Source organism: Gracilinanus agilis, chromosome 2 (genome assembly GCF_016433145.1).
Source record: "Gracilinanus agilis isolate LMUSP501 chromosome 2, AgileGrace, whole genome shotgun sequence".
Classification (NCBI taxonomy): domain Eukaryota; kingdom Metazoa; phylum Chordata; class Mammalia; order Didelphimorphia; family Didelphidae; genus Gracilinanus; species Gracilinanus agilis.
In genome coordinates this window covers 527,382,233-527,401,364 of record NC_058131.1, presented here as the reverse complement: position 1 = coordinate 527,401,364, position 19,132 = coordinate 527,382,233, and the positions used below count along the sequence as shown (strand labels likewise).

Here is a 19,132-nt window from a genome sequence, read left to right as displayed (position 1 = left end):
GGAGAAGGTAAGTTTCTTGAATGCAAGGACTAATCTGTTTTTTGGTCTTAGTTTTCTCAGCACCAAGCACAGTACCTAGTTTGTAGCTGGTGTAAAAGAATTGGAAGAAGTTGGGTTAAAACCTGAGTCTGGTGCTTACTACCTGTATGACCCTAAACAAGTCACTGGACTGTTTTGGGTCTCAGTTTTTTCATCTGTAAAATGAGGGAGTAGGACTTGGGAGTAGGATTTGATGACTTCTAAGTTGTCTTCCAGAGCTACAATTTCTACAAATTCTATAAATTCCTACAAATGCTGTTGAATTTAATTGAATATGCGTTATTCTCTCCATTACCCCCTTCCCTCCATCCTATACACTAACAGTTGGACAGCTAGGTGGCACAGTGGATAGAGCACTGGATCTTGTAGGATTTAAATTAATGTGCAATACTTCAAGTATTATTTTTATAAAGTTTATTATCTAACAAAATAGAACCACATGCCTAAGTTTTTCTACCTGTTCAAAAAGCCCACTCCACCAAAGCTGCGACAGGAAGACAAGGCTAGACAGACGGACCTCCACCCAATTTATATCCTGTCTACATCAGCACATAATGACTGGAAGTGAGTGGGGTCCTGGGAATCATAGTTTTGCTGGGGATCGTAGTTTTTAGGGTAACAGATTCCAATTACACGATCTGGAGTCAGGAAGGCCTGAATTCAGATTTGACCTCATGAGCCAGATAGGTAGCTCAGTGGATTGAGAACCAGGCCTAGACATGGGAGGTCCTAGGTTCAAATTTGTCCTCAGACACTTCCTAACTTTATGACCCTGGACAAGTCACTTAACCCCAATTGCCTAGCCCTTATAATTTCCTGCTTTGGAACCAATACAACTTAGTAGCTGTGCAACCTTAGGCCAGCCACTTAATCCTGTTTACCTCATTTTCCTCAACTGTAAAAATGAACTAGGGAAGAAAATGGCAAACTACTCCAGCGTCTTTACCAAAAAAAAAATAAAATAAAATAAAAACACCAAATGGAGCCATGAAGAGTTGTACAAGCCTAAAATGACTGAACAACATGAACAGTTATCTTTTAAAGCCAAATATAGATATTCTTGGCCAAACTGGACAACTGGGTTTGATATGTGTATGAGGGATTGGGGAGAAGAGAATAAACCATGCATATCTTAGAAGAATATTAGTTATCCCAGTTTAAATTTTTTTTTGACAAAATTCCATTGAATTTTCTACTGAAAGACATTATTAGTTACTTGGGATCTTATATTTTACAGGAGTCCAGTAACCAAAGTCAAGAATTTGTCATGTAAATGGGAACAATGCCCATTCCCCACCTCTCTCAGGGGACTTTGAGGAGCATGGACAAGAATTTTACATGCGATGTGTCTATTAATCAGATGGAGTCAGTTTGGCAAGCAGTATTTCTTAAATTTTTCAAGGCAAATTGCCAACACTTACAGACTCCACCCGAGTGCTTCATGGCCAAGCAATGACTGCTTGAAACTCCTGGAAAACAACAATGCATCTTGTCATCTTATGGTTGGTTCAGAAGGGCAGAAAGACAATGTTTTCAGGTCACTGAGTTCCAAAAGTGGAAAAAAAAAACACTCCGCATTAAACCAAGACTGAGATGAATGAGGGGTCTAATTTTCTACGTAATTTCTAACTTCCTTGCTGTCCCACCCTACTGTTCCTTTTAAACAACTTGGTGTAGCTGATAGAACATGCTGTATTCAGGAGTCAGGGAATTTAGGTTTGAATCCTACCCTATGTATGCACTTATACAGCAAGTCACAATCAATAAGCATTAGTAAGCATTTCCATGTGCCAGGTATAGTAAATACAAAAATAAAGAATGGGGCTGGCTAGGTAGCACAACGGAAAGAGCACTAGGCCTGAAGATGGGGGGTCCTGTGTTCAAATCTGGCCGTAGACACTTCCTAGCTGTGTGACCCTGAGCAAGTCACTTAACCCCAATTGCCTAGTCCTTACTGCTTTTCTGACTTGGAACCAATACTTAGTATTGATTCTAAGACAGAAGGTAAGGGCTGGAAAAGAAAAAGAAGTAAACAATCTTTACTACAATCTACCTCTCAGAGCCTCAATTTCTCCATCAGTAAAATGGGGACTAATATTGGCCTCATGGAAATGTACTTTGCAAATCTAAAAACTCTGAAAGCCTTAAAATCCTATAGGTATGAGTAATTATATATGATATACACATTTAAAAATTATTTTAGATGACAGCTCAAACCAAAATAATTAATTATTTCTATCTACAGTCCTCTCTCTTCCTCCCCTCTCTTTTACCTGTTTTTTGTCTCTCAACTGCTCCCTTTCTCCTTCTCTCTATCTCTGTCTCTGTGTCTCTGCCTGTCTGTCTCTCTCTCTCTCTCTCTCTCTCACACATACACACAGAACTATTTTTGTTTACATTGAGTAATGGAAAAAAGATGAAACTAAATCCAGAAAAAATAGAGAAGTGACACATTCTGGCTAGGTGTAAAGAAACACTTTCCAACAAGAAGATCCATTCCAAAGTGGAATAAGTTGCCTTCAGAGGTCACGGATTTGCTCCCTGCTGTCCAGACCTAAGGCTGGAAGGAATTTCTAAGATCTAATTTTACAGATGAGGAAACAGAGGTCTGTGGAAGTTAATGACTAGTCCAAGGGCACATCAGTCATAAGTAGCAGGGGCAGGAGTCAAACCTAGGACCTTGCCAAATAAAAGTGGCAGAACTAATTGTGTAGAAGGGATCCTCACTCAGGTATTGGTTATATGATGTGTCTTTCACTATAGGTCATCTGGTTCAGAATGGGTCTCTTGATGGCAGTTTCCAAATAGTAGACTTGAAACTAGGTGGTTTGAGATATCTTTCCACTACATGACATTAAGAAAGGGAGGTCTCATCCTCCCTTTGCCATGCTGAGGGATCATGAGTGTGGAACACTAAATAGAACATTGAACTTGGTTAAAAAATTGCTAAAGTGTTTTTTCCCCTCTTTTGAAAAATTGTTACAACAGCTTTCAGGGAAGAGGCAGTGTTATAATGATAAACAAAAGTGATGTAAAAAAAAAGATATCCTTAAAATTTACATCAAAAGGTAAAAAGAAAGGGGAAGGAATTTCTCTAACACTTCACCTTGGAATTCCTGGCGTGGACCTGTGCACTTCTCCTTCCTCTTCCTATCCACTGAAGACACAGTTTGAAATTTTTGATAGAATGTGAGAGAATCTCAGGCTACAAATTCTCTACAGATGATCATGGATCTTATGTTACTTAGTTGGCTTGGCTCAGCTTTCAAAATGAATCTGCTTCTCCTGTTTCACAATCACCTTCAGCCAGAAGGGTTCCTCCTTGGCCTTCAGAATCTCAGGGTCATGGATTTTAAGGTAGAAGGCTAGCCCGACCCCCTTTATTTTACAGAGGGGGAAACCCAGGTCCAGAGGTGAGGAGATATATGCCAAAGACCATACAAGAAGTTAAATGGCAAGGCTGGAATCTGAAACCAGCTCCTCTGACTCACTTGGTGATCTCATCAGTTCTGAGAGGCTCGATGATCATTTCTATGCAGATGATTACCAGATCGATATTATCTCTCCTGCATTTCAGTCAAACATCACCAATTGCCTTTTAGACATTTTGAACTAGATGTCCTGCAGGAGATTCTATCAAACTTGACATACCTAATATAGAACTCATTATCTTCCCCCTCTTTCAAACTTGGCTATTATTGGCAAGGACACCACTATCTTCCCAGTCACCCAGGCTCAAATCCTCAGTATCATCCTGAATTCCTCTCTCACACTCACACCACATATTCAATCTGTCACCAAGCCCTGACATTTTCACCTTCCTATCTCTTGTGTAAGTCTCCTTCTCTCTCTTTTCACACAGCTGCCGCTATCTCTCATCATCATCTCATGCCTGGACTATTGAAATAGTGTTCTGGTTGGTCTCCCTGTCTCAAGTCCTTCCCAGCTCCAATCCATTCTCCTTTCATCTACCAAAGTGATTTTCCAAAACAAAGTAGTGTTATTCTTGTTGTTCAGTTGCATCTGACTCTTCATGACCACCATTTAGGGTTTTCTTGGCAAAGATACTGGAGAGGTTTGCCATTACCTTCTCTAGCTCATTTTATAGATGAGGAAACTGAGGCAAATGGGTTAAGTGACTTGCCCAGGGTCATATACCTCACAAATGTCTGAGGCCATGAAACTCCAGGCTTGGCTTTGTACCCACTGGGCCACCTAGCTAACTCCTTGTTTTGTGCCTTTTAGCTAGCTGTTCCTTATGCTTGGGATGCTCTTCTTCTGGACCCCTACCTAATGGCCACTATGGCTTCCTTCAAGATTCAACTCAAATCTACTGCAACACCTATTAATATATACTTCCTGCAAGGGGGCCTTCCTTGATCCCTTTTCCTCCTTTTCCTCCTCTTGCCCCACCTTCCCACCAACTGCTACAGCCTTCTGAGACGGCCTTCCACTTACCTTTATATATCATATGTACTTAGTTATTTGCATATTGTCTCCTCCCTTAGAATTTCAGCTCCTTGATCTAGAGTCTGGAGGTCCTGGGTTCAAATCTAGCCTCAGACACTTCCCAGCTGTGTGACCCTGGGCAAGTCACTTAACCCCCATTGCCCTGCCCTTACCACTCTTCTGCCTTGGAGCCAATACACAGTATTGACTCCAAGACCGAAGGTAAGGGTTTAAAAAAAAAAAAAAAGAATTTGAGCTCCTTGAGGGTTAAGACCATGTTTTGACCTACCTTTGTATCTACAAAGCTTAGCACAGTGTCTGGCACATAGTAAGTACTTACTGTTTATTCATGGAAAATAGCATGTATCTCCTAAAATGACAGTTCATCTTTCCTAAGGGAAATCTTAAAATTTCACATAATATTTAGTCATGCAGGGAGTTTTAACTACTGGTAAGGAAAATCCTTTTACTAATGTAGATTAGCAACTCTCTTGCAGCTAAGGGCCTTTCCAACTCTGAATCTAGAATTCCCTTTGGCAACCACAGGCATACCAGAAAGGGTGCTGGAATTGGGCCAAAGGATCATGATTCAAATTCTGGCTTTGCAACTTAATAAATGTGTGACCTTAAGTTACTCAGCCTCTATGGATCTCAGTTCCTTCATCTGGTCCTTTATCATAGGGGTTATCTTCTTTCTTTCCACTATATCACGGTGGGCCAGACTCACTTAACTTCCTACTATTTTCCCTCAGTTTCAAGTTGCAAGTACCCTCCTTTGAAGCCTCTTGAATTCCAACTTAGTGTCTTTCTGAACTTTTTATCACAAAACCCCTGGACTAGTATTTCCTTTGTTCTAGGCTAGCTTCAATCTCAAACACTATCTCAGGTTCAACCCAGTTTCTTCTTTTCCACTTCCACTCATTTGTCCTCTAAAATGACTCAGTTTATTGACAAGTGTGTTCTCCAGAATCATCAGACTACCAAATGGAAAGTAACGGATTATCAGAACCTGGGATATACCAGCATTGTGCTTTGAACCCCACATTTGCATTTTAACACATTTGCCTCAACAGTCTAGTGTCTACCATCTATGCACACTAACTTTTTTGAGGCAACTGTCTTTGCTGAAAGCAGCAAGATAAAACTGATGTTAAATAACAGGAAGAATTCTCCATTATTGGCAGTGAAGTCATTATATTTTTGAGTGGGTTATTGAAGGTTTGAGAAATTTTTCTCCTAGAATGATCTTTATGTTGGCTCTTGGAAGGGGTGAGAGAAGAGGGAAGGGAAAGAAACTGAATCATGTAAACATGGAAAAATATTTAAAAATAAAAATAAATTTTAAAAAAAAGAATGATCTTTAAAACTATCCAGCAGTGAGTTCCCATTTTCTTCCTTAAATATTTCAAAATGTCTGCCTTTATTCCATTCTGTTTCAAAGGAAGAGGTGACTTTCCTTTTTGGCAAAGTTAACTTCTCCAACTATATCCTTGAGTCTATTTTCTTCAAACTTCTCTAGAACCATGCCCCATCAATCATCATCTTCCATTTTTCATCTTCAATCTCTCCCGCTTTTTTAGTTCCTTCCCTTTTTCCTAAAACATGCATAGATCTCCCCTTATCTTAAAAAAAAACCTTCCCTTGACATTTCTCTCCCCTTATATTACTATAATTATTATCTCTTATCTCTTTTACACTTTCAAATCTCTTGAAACAGTAGTCAATACTCACTGTTTCACCACCCTTACCACCCTTAACTTCTACTGAAACCTCTCTGATTTCTATCTCCTCGACCTTGAAACCATTATTTTAAAAAGCTAACAACTCCTAAATCTAATGACCTCTTTCTTCTCAGGCCATATTTTCCTTGGTCTCTTTTCAGAATCTGATATTATCACCTATCCCTTTGTTAATACACCTTTCCTTGGCTTCTGTTGGATTCTACTGTCTTCCCACTTCTGTGACTACACCTCCTCTGACAATGTTTTTTCTTCTTCCTATTTTGTGTGTGTATATGTACTGGAGAGGGAGAGAGGAGGGGGGAAGGGGAGAAGGAGGTAGAGAGGGAAGAGAGTATGAGTTAGTTTTCCCCCAAGTTTCTGTACTTAGCCTCCTTCTATGAGGAGAACTCTCAAGTTTACATCTTGCACTCTGACCTTTCTTCAGTAACCAAGACCTACATTCCAAACTACTTACTAGATATCTCCACCCTGGACAACCTGAGGGCAATTCAAACTTAACCTGAAGTTTGAACTGGACTGTCATCTTTCTCCAAAAACCTGTTTTTCTTTATGACTTTTCTATTTCTGTTAATGGCACCACTGCTCGCTTAGTCATCTATGCTTCAAACATACACATCATCACTGACTCTTTCCCCTCTATCACTACTTCCCTTCTTCATTCCGCCTCTTGGGTAACTCACATCAATTCCATCCTAGAAATTTCCAGAGCCACCACCCTAGTTGAAACTTGTTTTTTGAGAGGGAACAGAATGCCTAAAAGCAGAAAATTGCATTATGGTCCATGGCAACCCTTAGTTACTTCCAAAAAGTTAAATTATAGACAGGATTCCTTGCTTACAAAAGCAGAAAAGTATGAGATGCATTTTACCAATATTCACAACAAAAATGACTATCACAAAGGAGAGGGAGGCAGGGACCAGCCTTTGGAAATTTCTCATTTCCACAAATTAATCCCATTAACTAGAAGTGATAATCTATTGTTTCTAGGGTGCAGAAAGCCTATATCAGCAGCTCCTTAAATTCAGTACCCTGAAGCAAAGTACCTGGGCTCTCACCCCAGTTCTGCCTTTGCACACAAGACATTTATTTTAATTTTTTAAACCCATACCTTTTGTCTTAGAATCAATACTATGTATTGGTTCCAAGTCAGAAGAACAGTAAGGGCTAGGCAATGGGAGTTAAGAGACTTGCTCAGGGTCACACAGCTAGGAAGTATCTGAGGCCAGATTTGAACCCAGGATGTCCCATCTCTAGGTCTGCCTCTCAATCCACTGAGCCGCCCAGCTGCCCCCTACATGAGACATTTTAATGCTTTAGGGACAAGCATCAGTTACTTGGAAAATTTACTTAGATGGAACAACTCAGTCTCCGAGGCTGACGTAAAAGAACCATTGCTGTGTTAAGTGCATCTGACTGGTTGCTTAGTTCACTGTACTGATTTGGATGTAGCACAAGGGTTTGTCAATCTGCTCTAGGATAGAAGCTTCATAAAGCCAAAAAAAATCAACCTCTTTCCCCTACTGACAGCAGCATCTCAGTACCTTGGAATGTGCTGGGTTCACAGCAGGAATGCAAAAAATGCTAGCAATTCCTTGAGGTCAGGGACTGTTTCATTTTTTGTCAATAACTAGCAAAAAGCCCTCCTGAACAGGCACTGGAGAGATGGTTTCTGAACTGGATAACAAACTCCTCTGGAATGCTAATACTCATAACACCCATAATCATGATAACAGCAGACATATATGGAGTGCTTTACGGTTTGCAAAAAGCTTTATAAAAGCACTTGGCATATAATGACCTCATTTGATTTGACCTTCACCACAACCCTATTGGGAGTTTATCCCCATTTTACAGATGAGGAAACTGCAGCTGAAAGAGATTGAGTCACTCACTCAGGATCTCCCAGCTGGTAAGTAGGTAGTAAGTAAGACAAGATTCAAACTCAATTTAGATTCTAAGTCCGAGCCTTTATCCACTATGCCACTCTCCTCAAACTCTCCATTTCTGGGTTTTAAAGGGGAGGGGGCAACTAAGTGGCACAATGGAGTTGGAAGATCTGGGTTAAAATTTGGCCTCAGATTTGGCCTAGCTGTGTGACCCAGGGCAAGACATTTAACTGTTTGCCCAGCCTTTGCCTTTCTGTCTCAGGGTTGTTACTAAGGCAAAAGGTAAGGGTGTGTTTTGTTTGTTTGTTTCTTTTTTTTTTTTTTAATAAAGTTCTGGGATATTTTCAAGTTAATAAAAATAACAACAGACACTGACAAAGCCAAATTGTCTTACCTCATGTCATAGGAGCCTCATGACACCCCTGTAAGGTAAATGCTAAAGGTATTATCATCTCCATTTCAGAGAGTTTAAGGGAGCTGCCCAGGGTCCCAGAATTCATAAGATCCAGAGGGGAGATCTGAATCAAGCTTTTCCTGACTCAGAGCCTAGTGTTAGGCTCTGATAAGGCACCTGCAGTGCCTTATCACTTCTTTCATTTTAGGTAAAGTCTGATGCCATGAAAAGTCATGCATTTAAAATGTTAGATGATACATAAAATGGCCAGCAGGTAGCTTATATTTGCCACTTTGAATCGAAGTAAAGAGATCACATTAAGAACAGGAATGGCAACTTTTGTGATTTAGAATTTCCTCTGGTACCAGCTGGAGAGGCGACATGAATTGTTTGTCAGCAATCTTTCCGGAACAAAAGGAAACCAGGATTTCCTGTATGAGGGCAGCACAGTGGTATCACACTCTTTATTTTATTTATTTCTTTTTTTGAGACAGGGTCTCCCCATCTCACCCAGGCTGGAAATGCAGCAGCCCAGCCAGAACTGATCCCAATTCTGATAAGCACAGAAGCTTTGGCCTATTGAGTTTTTCCAGCCTAGTCTAGTTGTCCCTTCCTTAGGCAACTTGCTAGCTCTCCATTCCTGGCAGAGTTTTTGGGTTGGACTTAGTATGGAAACCTGAATGGCCTTAGCCCAAGTGTAGCTTGGAACTTTTTTTTTTTAAACCCTTACCTTCCATCTTAGAATCAATACTATGTAAGGTAAGGGCTAGGCAATGGGGGTTAAATGACTTGCCCAGGGTCACACAGCTAGGAAGTTCCTGAGGTCAGATTTGAATCCAGGTCCTCCTGATTCTAGGCTGGGTGCTCTATCCACTGTGCTAACTAGCTGCCTCTTGTCTTCATCTTCATTTTTCAGAAGCTCCTCTCATTTTAAGCATCTTAACAAAGAAGCAAACACTAGCATTATATAATTAGAGCCACAGAGAAGATAACAAACATAGGGCAGTTATCTAAGGAAAGCTGGGGATACTTACTGAGGAGTGTGGTACAAGAGAAAGAGTGCTGGGCTTGGAGTCGAAAGACCCATGTTTGAATCTTGTCCCTTCCTCTTACTACCTGTGACCTTTCCTCGTGTGTAAAAAGTGGGGCTAGATGGATTCTTTTGGCTCTAAATCTCTGATCTTATGACATATTTTTTAAAAAAGCCCTCAGAGATTCTGCATTATGGAAGAAAAGGGTTTTGTTAAGTAACACTGCTGGCATACAGCAATCATTATCAAACTAAATTAACCAGGAGAAAATAAGGCTGACAGATACTGGCATATTCTCTCTCACATTCCCATTTAGAGATACAAACCTGTAGGATAACCTCATTGAACCAATGACCCACCAGGTGATTCAACTCACCTACCACTTCATTCCTTAAAAATTTTGAGAGTGATGATGAGAGAGGAAAAAAAAAGGAGAGAAAGAGGGAGAGACAAAGAGAGGGAGTGGGGAGACAGAGGAGGGGAAGAGAGAGAGAACTTAGAGTTACAAATCTTACAGACCCCTTTCATTGAAATGTAGTCATCATAAGAGTGAAATCAAGTTCTATAGGATGGACGAAATGACTGATATAAATACTTCTTGGTGAGGCTGCTTGGAATAGTGGAAGTCAGAAGACCTGGGCTACTGTCTTGGCTCAGAGGGCTGGTTTTCTGACATTGTCATTGCTTACCTAACAACTGCCATGTAGAAAATATTTTGTAAACCATAAGTTTTAGCTACTGTTGTATATTTGGATATTCATATCCCTCTTATTGTTTTGATAGAAATTAAAATACAAAAACAGTCTTTATTTATGGAATATGGCAAAGCGGAAATAGCCAGTGAAGTCAGAGATGAATAATTAAACAAAAAAAATGTAGTTGTGTATTTTTTTTTTCTTCTTTTCCTGAGGACCTGCTGATAATCATAAAGAAGCTAAGGAAACTCTTGAATTGAAGGCTTTCTGTGATGGGAAGGAAGAATCACAGGCATCCAAATGAAGGAGCAAATTAAAATATTCCCACACCAATCACCTGGATCTTTTTTGTTTACAGAACTCCTAAAGACAATGGCTTGGTTATTCCTGGACATTTCTTAAAAGAATACACTTTATTTGTACCTACTTCAGTATCCATAAAAGTCATAAATACAGTCTCCCCAGAAATTACATTGTGTTTATGTGTATATTTTATGTACATGTTTCTCCCATAAAATGTTAAGTTCCAGAATCGGTTTTATTTTCATCCTTGTAGTCATAGTCACTGCTGAACTCAATTAAATAGTCAGAGGCTAGAAAGAGCCTAAGAAAGATTTTTAATTAGTATTTAAGGAGGCACATTGCAAATTGCTTGATACTAATTCTAAGATTTGGCTCACGGGAGAAGAATGTTAAGAGGCATTAAAAATGTCATTTATAACAAATGCAGCAATACCAAAATTACTATCAAAAAGGAACATTAAGCCTTTCCCCGTATCACATAGTTATTTAGGCTGGAAAAGAAAGATAACTGAGAAATTATTTCCATCTTTATTTTCTTTCCCCAGTTATTATAAAGATGCTGCTGCTTAGTTGTTTCCCCTCTCTACCTGGAACAGGAGTAAAGAGATTTTATATTGTACCAGGAGGAAAAAAATTGTTTATTTTGGAGAAAAGGTAAAAATTCTTGAATTTTTTTATTCCTGGTACCATTACCCCAATTCACAGAGCAATCTAGCTCAAGCTGTGAAAAGGAAAACAAAAGATAAAACCTGACAGCTCTAAGATCTATATTGCATTAGTCAACAGGTGCTTTTTATGCAAGCTATAGTTATGACAATACTGAGCAAGAAAGATTTTTTTGTTTAAGCTGCAGTAACTTTTCCCATTGTGATTTTTGTTCCTTTTGTGGCTGAATTTTTGAGTTCCTCTAATGTATTTGATTGCATGAAGTCATTTGAATGCATGATTGTCTCAAAGTAATCTGCACATTCTTTTAAAGCTCTTATCTACAGATTTAGACTCAATACTGTGTATTGGGTCAAAGGCAGAAGAGTGTAAGGCCTAGTCAATCCAGGTTAAGTGACTTGCCCAGGGTCACACAGGAAATGTCTAGAGTTATATTTGAACCCAGAACCTCCCATCTCCAAGCCTACCTCTTAACCCAATGAACCCTTGGTATCACACCCCTTTCTACAGATTTCTTGACAATTCTACATCCTGATCTACTAAGAGCCTAATCCCCTTCTGATAACTGTTTTTAGATCATAACCATCATCATAATTAAATCATATTATGAGCTAAAATTTTTAAAAATTGAAAATATATTCCCCATTCTCCTTAGATCTCTACCATCCCAGTAACTCACAAGGGAAGAGGCAAAAAGTAATGAAGAGCACGGTGGCCAGGAGAGGAAAAACTCCCCCCACCTATCAGCTGCCTCTTTTTGTCTCCCTAAGAATAAATCCTGCTGAAGTGACATTGGCATTACAGAGGGATGGAGATTTGCTTATGTTGCAATTAAAGCCAAAGAGAGTTGACTTCTCTGAAAATTTTTGCTTACGAACTCAAAGCTTCTAGCTAGTCTCAACTTATTTTGACCTGAATTCCTCGCTTAACATGAAAAAGACAAAGTATCATGGGTATGGGTGTGTGTGTGTGTGTGTGTTGGAAAATGCTTATATTTTGGTATAATCTATTTGAGAGTGATGAATCTGGGCACTACATTCTTTTCCTGGACTGATCTCTGATAAGTCCTTTCTTCCACTAAGCAGTATTGGGATGTAATGGGGTTATTGTTATAATCTCTGGTGCCATTTACTTCTAAAGCACAAAAGCTTTATGCTGCTGCCCTACCAATCTGCACCATACTATAATGCAGAGGCCCAGGATCATTAGAAAATGTCTTTGAAAGAACTGCATTTCAAAGCATACTGAAAAAATTGGGCCTCTTTTTTTTTTTTTTGGCTTTAAAGAATATTATAAGGAATCCATATGTAAAAAACTAAACCAACCCACCACCATAAAATGCAGACACACACACAACCACTGATAACTTAAAAAAGGTTAAGAAAGAGAAGCATTAAAACAGAGAAAACTAGTGTTGGCCAAGGGGATTACAGATAGCAAGGAACTGGATTTGGCTAAAGAGAAATCATACTGTAGACTAAAATTGAAACAAAATTGAAAATATATTCTTATACTATGCCCTCACCATTGGCACTAAATCTCTCCAGTCTACTGAAATCTACCTTTCTTGCACTTCTACAAGAGACCAATGGTCCCTTGACTCTCCGGACTTCAAAACCATGCTTTCTCTATTTTTAATTTTTAAATGAAGCCCTTACTTTCTGTCCTAATAACCACTCTAAGACAGAATGGCAAGAGCTAGGCAATGATGGTCAAGCGACTTGCCCAGGACCACACAGGTAGGAAATCTCTTGATTCCAGACCTGGCTCCCTATACACTGAGCCACCTAGATGCTACCTTGTCTTTATGGCGGACATTCCTCCATAAGGCTTCCCCACCCCAACTTGACCCTTAGCCCTGCTCTTCCCACTACTTCCCTTTATTGCTCCCTTTAGTGTGTAGGTTTTCTCTATTGAGGCAGCTAGGTAGAACAGTGGATAGAGTGCTGATCCAAGAGTCAAGAAGACCTGAGTTCAAATCCAGCTTCAGACACTAGTTGTATGACCCTGGGTAAGTCACTTAACCCTACTTGCCTCAGTTTCCTCATCTGTAAAATGAGCTGGAGAAGGAAATGGCAAACCATTCCACTATCTCTGTCCAGAAAATTCCAAATGGGTGACAGTCTGACATGGCTAAATGATTTCCTCTGTTAGAATATCAGTTCCTTGAGGGCAGAATGTCTTTCTTTTTGCTTGTATTCCCAAAGCTTAGCACAGTGCCAGCATTATAGGAAGCATATTTTTTTTTCCTTCTTTCCTGCTTTAAACTTCTACTGTTCTATGAAAATGAGTCCAGAACTAAAGACCCATTGGCAGCTTTGATAAATTTGTGTTTAAAAAGAACTTGGCAAAGAACTGACAAAATTATCTATACTGGGATAGCTCCTGGAGGTTGATGTACAGCCTAGATAGTTTTGAAAAAAATCTTTTCTAGTCCATTGATTTCATAACTCAAGCAAATGCATTGTTTCCTTCCAACGCGGAAACCACAGAGGGGCTCACATTAGGAAGAACAGTTATTCAGAGAACTGATCTCCAAAAACTGCCATGTGTTCTGTGGGAGTGAGACCAGCTGAAAAGCCAAGGCAGCATTTCTGAAATGCCAACTGAAAGGGATGCTTATTTTGCATGAATTTCATTTGTACTTTTTTCCTCCCCTTCCACCGCCCTTAACCTGTCAATCCTTCTTATGGTTTATATCATAGCTGTTTTGATTGTCTTAGATAGTTAATTGCCTTTGTGAAGTAGAAGAGAAAATGTACTGGTACTGAGGGCTCTGGATTCTAGTTATTAGCTGATTAAAAAAAAAAAATCACATAGGGGGGCAGCTGGGTAGCTCAGTGGAGTGAGAGCCAGGCCTAGAGACAGGAGGTCCTAGGTTCAAATCCGGCCTCAGACACTTCCCAGCTGTGTGACCCTGGGCAAGTCACTTGACCCCCATTGCCTACCCTTACCAATCTTCCACCAAGGAACTAATACACAGAAGTTAAGGGTTTAAAAAAAAAATCACATAGATGTAATTAAGCAAAATAAATTCCTGCATTGGTCATGTCTAAGTACATGCATGTATATATACACATGTGTATAAATGTGCAGCTACAGCTATTTGTGTATATACATCCCTGTATGTCTTAACTCTGCTGTGAATCCATCACTTTTCTACCAGGAGGTAAACAGTAGGTTTCATCATGAGTTTTCGAGAATCCTGGTTGGTTATTCCATTTATCAGGGTCGTTAAATCTTTGCTTTTAGGATATCATTGTTATGTATAAGTTGTTCTCCTGGTTCTGATCACTTCACTAATATATAGCATGCTCCATGAATTTGTACATCATCCTTGCTCAGGGGTCCTGCTGAACTTCTGAATTGTTTTCATTTTAATATATGTGCCCTGGCAGTCAGTCGAGAAACATTTATTTTGCACCTACTCGATGTCCGACATTTTGTTTGGAGCTGGAAGTGAGTACTCTCACCTGACTCTTAGTGAATTTGGGGAAATTCACTTTACATTCCTAGGCCATAATTTCTGGACTGTAATAAAAATCATATCTAAACCAACACAGATAAGAATTTATCTTGTTTTTCAAGACCTTTCAGCAAGGTAATTCCATGATCTACCTCAGTCATCATAGAAAGCCCAGCTGGTAAACACACCACTCACTCCCTGGGAAGAATCTCTGCTTATAATCTATCTCTAAATCTATTTATATATATATATATATATAGCATACCACTATCCTAGATGGCTCAATGGTGAGTGCTGGCCCTGGAATCAGGAAGACCCCAGCCCAAGTCTGGCCTCAGATAATTACTAGCTGTCTGTCCTTGGACAAGAGTCACTTAACCCTCTTTGCATAAGGAGGTGGCTCAGTGGGTAGAATACTGACTCTGGAATCAGGAAGACCTGAGTTCAAATCTGCCCTGAGACTTGACCCTGGGCAAGTCAGTTGACTTCTGTTTGCCTTTATCTACTAGATAAGGAAATGGTAAACTCTCCACCAAGAAAACTCCAGGGACAATACGGTTCAGGGGGTCATGAAGAGTTGGGCACAACTGAATAATAATTTATTTATTTGATATGCATAAAGATAAGACCTATGGATTCATTCTTGTTAGGGAAGCTCTCAGGTGAGAAAACTCCCTCTGCAAATCAGTGGTTCTCAAACTTTTTTGGCCTACCATTACTTAGCGCCCCCTGTCACATACTATCACTGCCCCCTTACAATTATTCACCACCCCCAAATGCACCTGTGGCCATCACCACTCCTCTGGATCGATGCAGCACCCACCAGGGGGCGGTGGCGCCCACTTTGGGAATCACTGCTGTAAATTATTGTCTCAGAGACTCAAGTTCTCACCAACTCCACCCCTCATGCTGGCCAGGGCATCAAGCAATCGATCTCTACCAATGAGGATAGTCCCTTGCAAATGACTGTGTGAGTCCATAGTTACAAAATTGCACTAAAAAGAAATAATTTGCTGATGTAGAGCCTTGTTGGGAAGCAGCCAGGGTCACAGAGTCAGTATGTGTAAGAAGTAAGACTTAACTCAGGTCTTCCTGCCTCCAAGGTCAGCTTAGTCCCTACTAGATCATACTGCTTTTGGAGTATTTGAAGACTTGTTTTTTCTCTTTTGAAGGCTAAAGAAAAAAACAGATCTTAGTCATTTTAAAAACTATTTGAGAATTGCCTTGATCTCTTTTGAACCTGCTTATGGGACCACCTAAAAGTATCTAATTCAAATCAAGATGATCAAGTGCCTGAGCCCAGAATTAAAAAGCAGGAAAGATTAGGACTAGACTGCACAGTACTTTTATTTGTCCCAAGTGAGCCCTTAATACAAAACAACACTTTTTTTTTTTTAACACCAATACTCTACCAGCTGTGTGTGAGGACTGCCGGGAACCCTTTGATCTCTAAAGAATCAAAATTACAAGTCAACCATAAGGACATTGGAAAGATTCCTAAAAGTAGTAGATGGCAGCATAATATGTGACGGAAAGGATATTCTCAAAGATGTGTATGACTGGAAAAGGAGGGAGGCTGGTTAGGTAAAGAGCATAAAGGATGGGAAGACAGTCCAAGTGCTGCACTGACAGTTACAAAACAGCAAAAGCCCCGGAGGGAAGGGAACAAACATTTATTAAGTAATTGCCTATTATGTGCCAGGTAATCACTTTACAAAAATTATCTCAATTGATCGTCATAATAACCACGGGGAGACAGCCACTATTATCATCCTCATTTTATAGATGAGGAAACAGACAGAGGTTAAGTGATTGGCCAGGGTCACATAATAAGTGGCTGAGGCTGGATTTGAACTCAGAACTCCCTGGTCCCATGCTCTAGCCACTGTGCTGCCTTTTTTTTTTTTTAACCTTTTTTTGTATCATGAATCTTTTATAGTTTGGTAAAGCTCCTTCTCAGAATAATATGTTTAGATGTATAAAATAAAATACATTGTGTTATAAAGGAAACCAATTATATTGAAATGGAAATATATTAAATTATATTGAAACCAATAATATTGAAATACAGTAAATTATATTGAAAAATATTAAAAAATAAAAAGCAAATCAAGTTCCTATGCCCTCAGATAAGGAACCCTGCCTTAGAGGAAGACCTCCATCCCACTGGGTGGATCTTTTATGGAGATTTTTATGGAGCAAGGATTAGAACTGAGAAAGAAGAGGAAGCATGAATGGATTGTGGTATACATCAGGGAGTTCTACGTTAAAAACAAAAATCTGCCACACCGATGCATGATGTGGATTGAGATCTGCCCAAGACCTCCATGTATTAGGTGGAAAAGGTGACCCTATTGATGAAGAACACAGGTCCAGTGAAGAATCAAAGTGTCAGGTACCTAGTGGATGCAAAGTACTTTGCCAAGGAAAACATAAATATGTTCCTATTTTCAAGGAAACTTCAATCTATTTAATAGTAGAGTTATGGAGTTCAGAACTGGAACAGTAGCAGTCTGGTCTACATTCCCAATAATGCTAACTGTGGGTTATATTTTTATTTAGGCTAGCGGATCTCAAAGTATGTTCCAAGGGACATTGGGCATCCCCAAGACCCTTTCAGGGAGTCCATAAGGTTAAAACCATTATCCTAATAATGCTAAAATGTTTTAATTTCTAATACTTTAAATGCCATATATAATATACATGAATATCAATGTATATATCTATATACAACACAAATAAACCCAAGATTTTGGGTGGAACTCAAAAATTTTAGAGTGCAAATGGATCCCGAGACCAAAACGTTTGAGAGTTGCTATGACTGAGGCAGTTACATCTCAATTCTGCTTATTTAAAAGCAAATAACAAATACATTTTTGGAGATTCCATTTCCTTAAAATAGAAGGGACTGGGGCAGCTGGGTAGCTCAGTGGAGTGAGAGTCAGGCCTAGAGACAGGAGGTCCTAGGTTCAAACCTGGCCTCAGCCACTTCCCAGCTGTGTGACCCTGGGCAAGTCACTTGACCCCCATTGCCCACCCTTACCAATCTTCCACCTATGAGACAATACACCGAAGTACAAGGGTTTAAAAAAAAAAATAGGAGGGACTGACCCATATTTCTCTTCCTCATATCATGGTCTTTTTCTAAATGATTTCCTAATGGCTGCTTTACATAATTAAGGAGTTTTCCCCTGACTTCTTTGATGCTAACCAAATGGAATTTCTGTATTCAGACTTCTCAAGGCCTGAGAATTATGCTTTTTTTTTTTTTCCTTCTGGCATTATATGGCACTTCATCATTCAAAGAATTCCAGGAGCCTCCAAGGATCATAGAGTCTATTATCTCATAGGTAGAACTGGGCAAAATTTAATTCAGACACACCATTGAGTCCCATTGGTAAGAACCTCCAGTAAGAAAAGCTCACAGTCCTGGTCAGGTTACCATTTTGGACTCTGAAGTAAAAAAATGCAGAGTGGATCCTTTGTTTCCCTGTGATCTAGCAGTTCCTTGAGATATTGTTGCCTGTGAAGAAAGTGGAGGAAGCTTTCTTGCTCTGACACTAACCTGCTTTTTACTATGTTCTGTGCTTTTCCTATTTAGATCTAGTGAGCAAGTAGAACAAAAACCAAGCAAGTGATCGTGTACTCTGGGGCCATAAAGTCTATTTGAAGTAGGAGCTGGATGTAAGTTCCATTGAATGGAACTCCAGAGGTTACTGACACCTCTGATCTGTTCCTTATTGGTAGACTGTGACTTCCCTGTTAGTTTCTTGGGGTTCTTTCAATCTTGAGGTTCCTTGTAGGCTTTGCAGGTGTGACTATATAGATGGATGGATGAAATTGAACAGCAGAAAAAATTCAGGAAGTACTTATACTCCACTGCTATTATCTTATTTTAGAAAACAAAAAAAACCTTCTGTTTTATAATCAATACTAAGTATTGGTTCCAAGGCAGAAGAGGGTTAAGGGCTAGGCAATGAGGTTAAGTGACTTGCTCAGGGTCACACAGCTAGGAAATATCTGAGACCAGATTTGAACCCAGGTCTGGCTCTCTATCCACTAAGCCACCTGGTTGTTCCCGGCCTTCCCTTTTATAAAGAGAGAAATACATAAAAATGATACTCAATAAATAATGTAGTAAAGAACAACTGAGTAATTTTAATAATAAAACAGTTCACCTCTGCTGATACGTTGCTTCTCTCCAGATAGAATTCCAGGGCTGTCAATGATGCTTATGCTCTTCAGAACTTGGTTAGGCAACTGGGAACACATGAACCTAAAGGGAAAATGTATCAACATTGGAATTAAAATGTCTGAATGGTACTAACTACTTGGTTGTGTGACTTTAGGTAAGTCATTTAGTTACTTTGGGCCATAGTTTCCACACCTGTAAAATAAAGGGGTAAGATAAAATTTCCAAAAGTGGGTTTTAAAAAAAAAATGTCAATATTGGTGGGTCTG

The 19,132-nt window shown here is 39.5% G+C and overlaps 1 protein-coding gene and 1 non-coding gene across 2 annotated transcripts in view; both read right to left on the bottom strand.

Annotated features, from left to right (window-relative positions):
* The window catches only part of EHD4 (EH domain containing 4), a 100,161-nt gene that overhangs the window by 41,806 nt on the left and 39,223 nt on the right, over nucleotides 1–19,132 (bottom strand). Inside the window, exon 3 of the mRNA XM_044665112.1 lies at nucleotides 18,850–18,947. Within this exon, the coding sequence (XP_044521047.1) occupies nucleotides 18,850–18,947 (98 nt within the window). The remainder of the gene's footprint in view (nucleotides 1–18,849; nucleotides 18,948–19,132) is intronic.
* Nucleotides 14,506–14,607, bottom strand: LOC123238440. Its single transcript, XR_006505608.1, has one exon. It is a non-coding gene; the product is annotated as a U6 spliceosomal RNA (small nuclear RNA).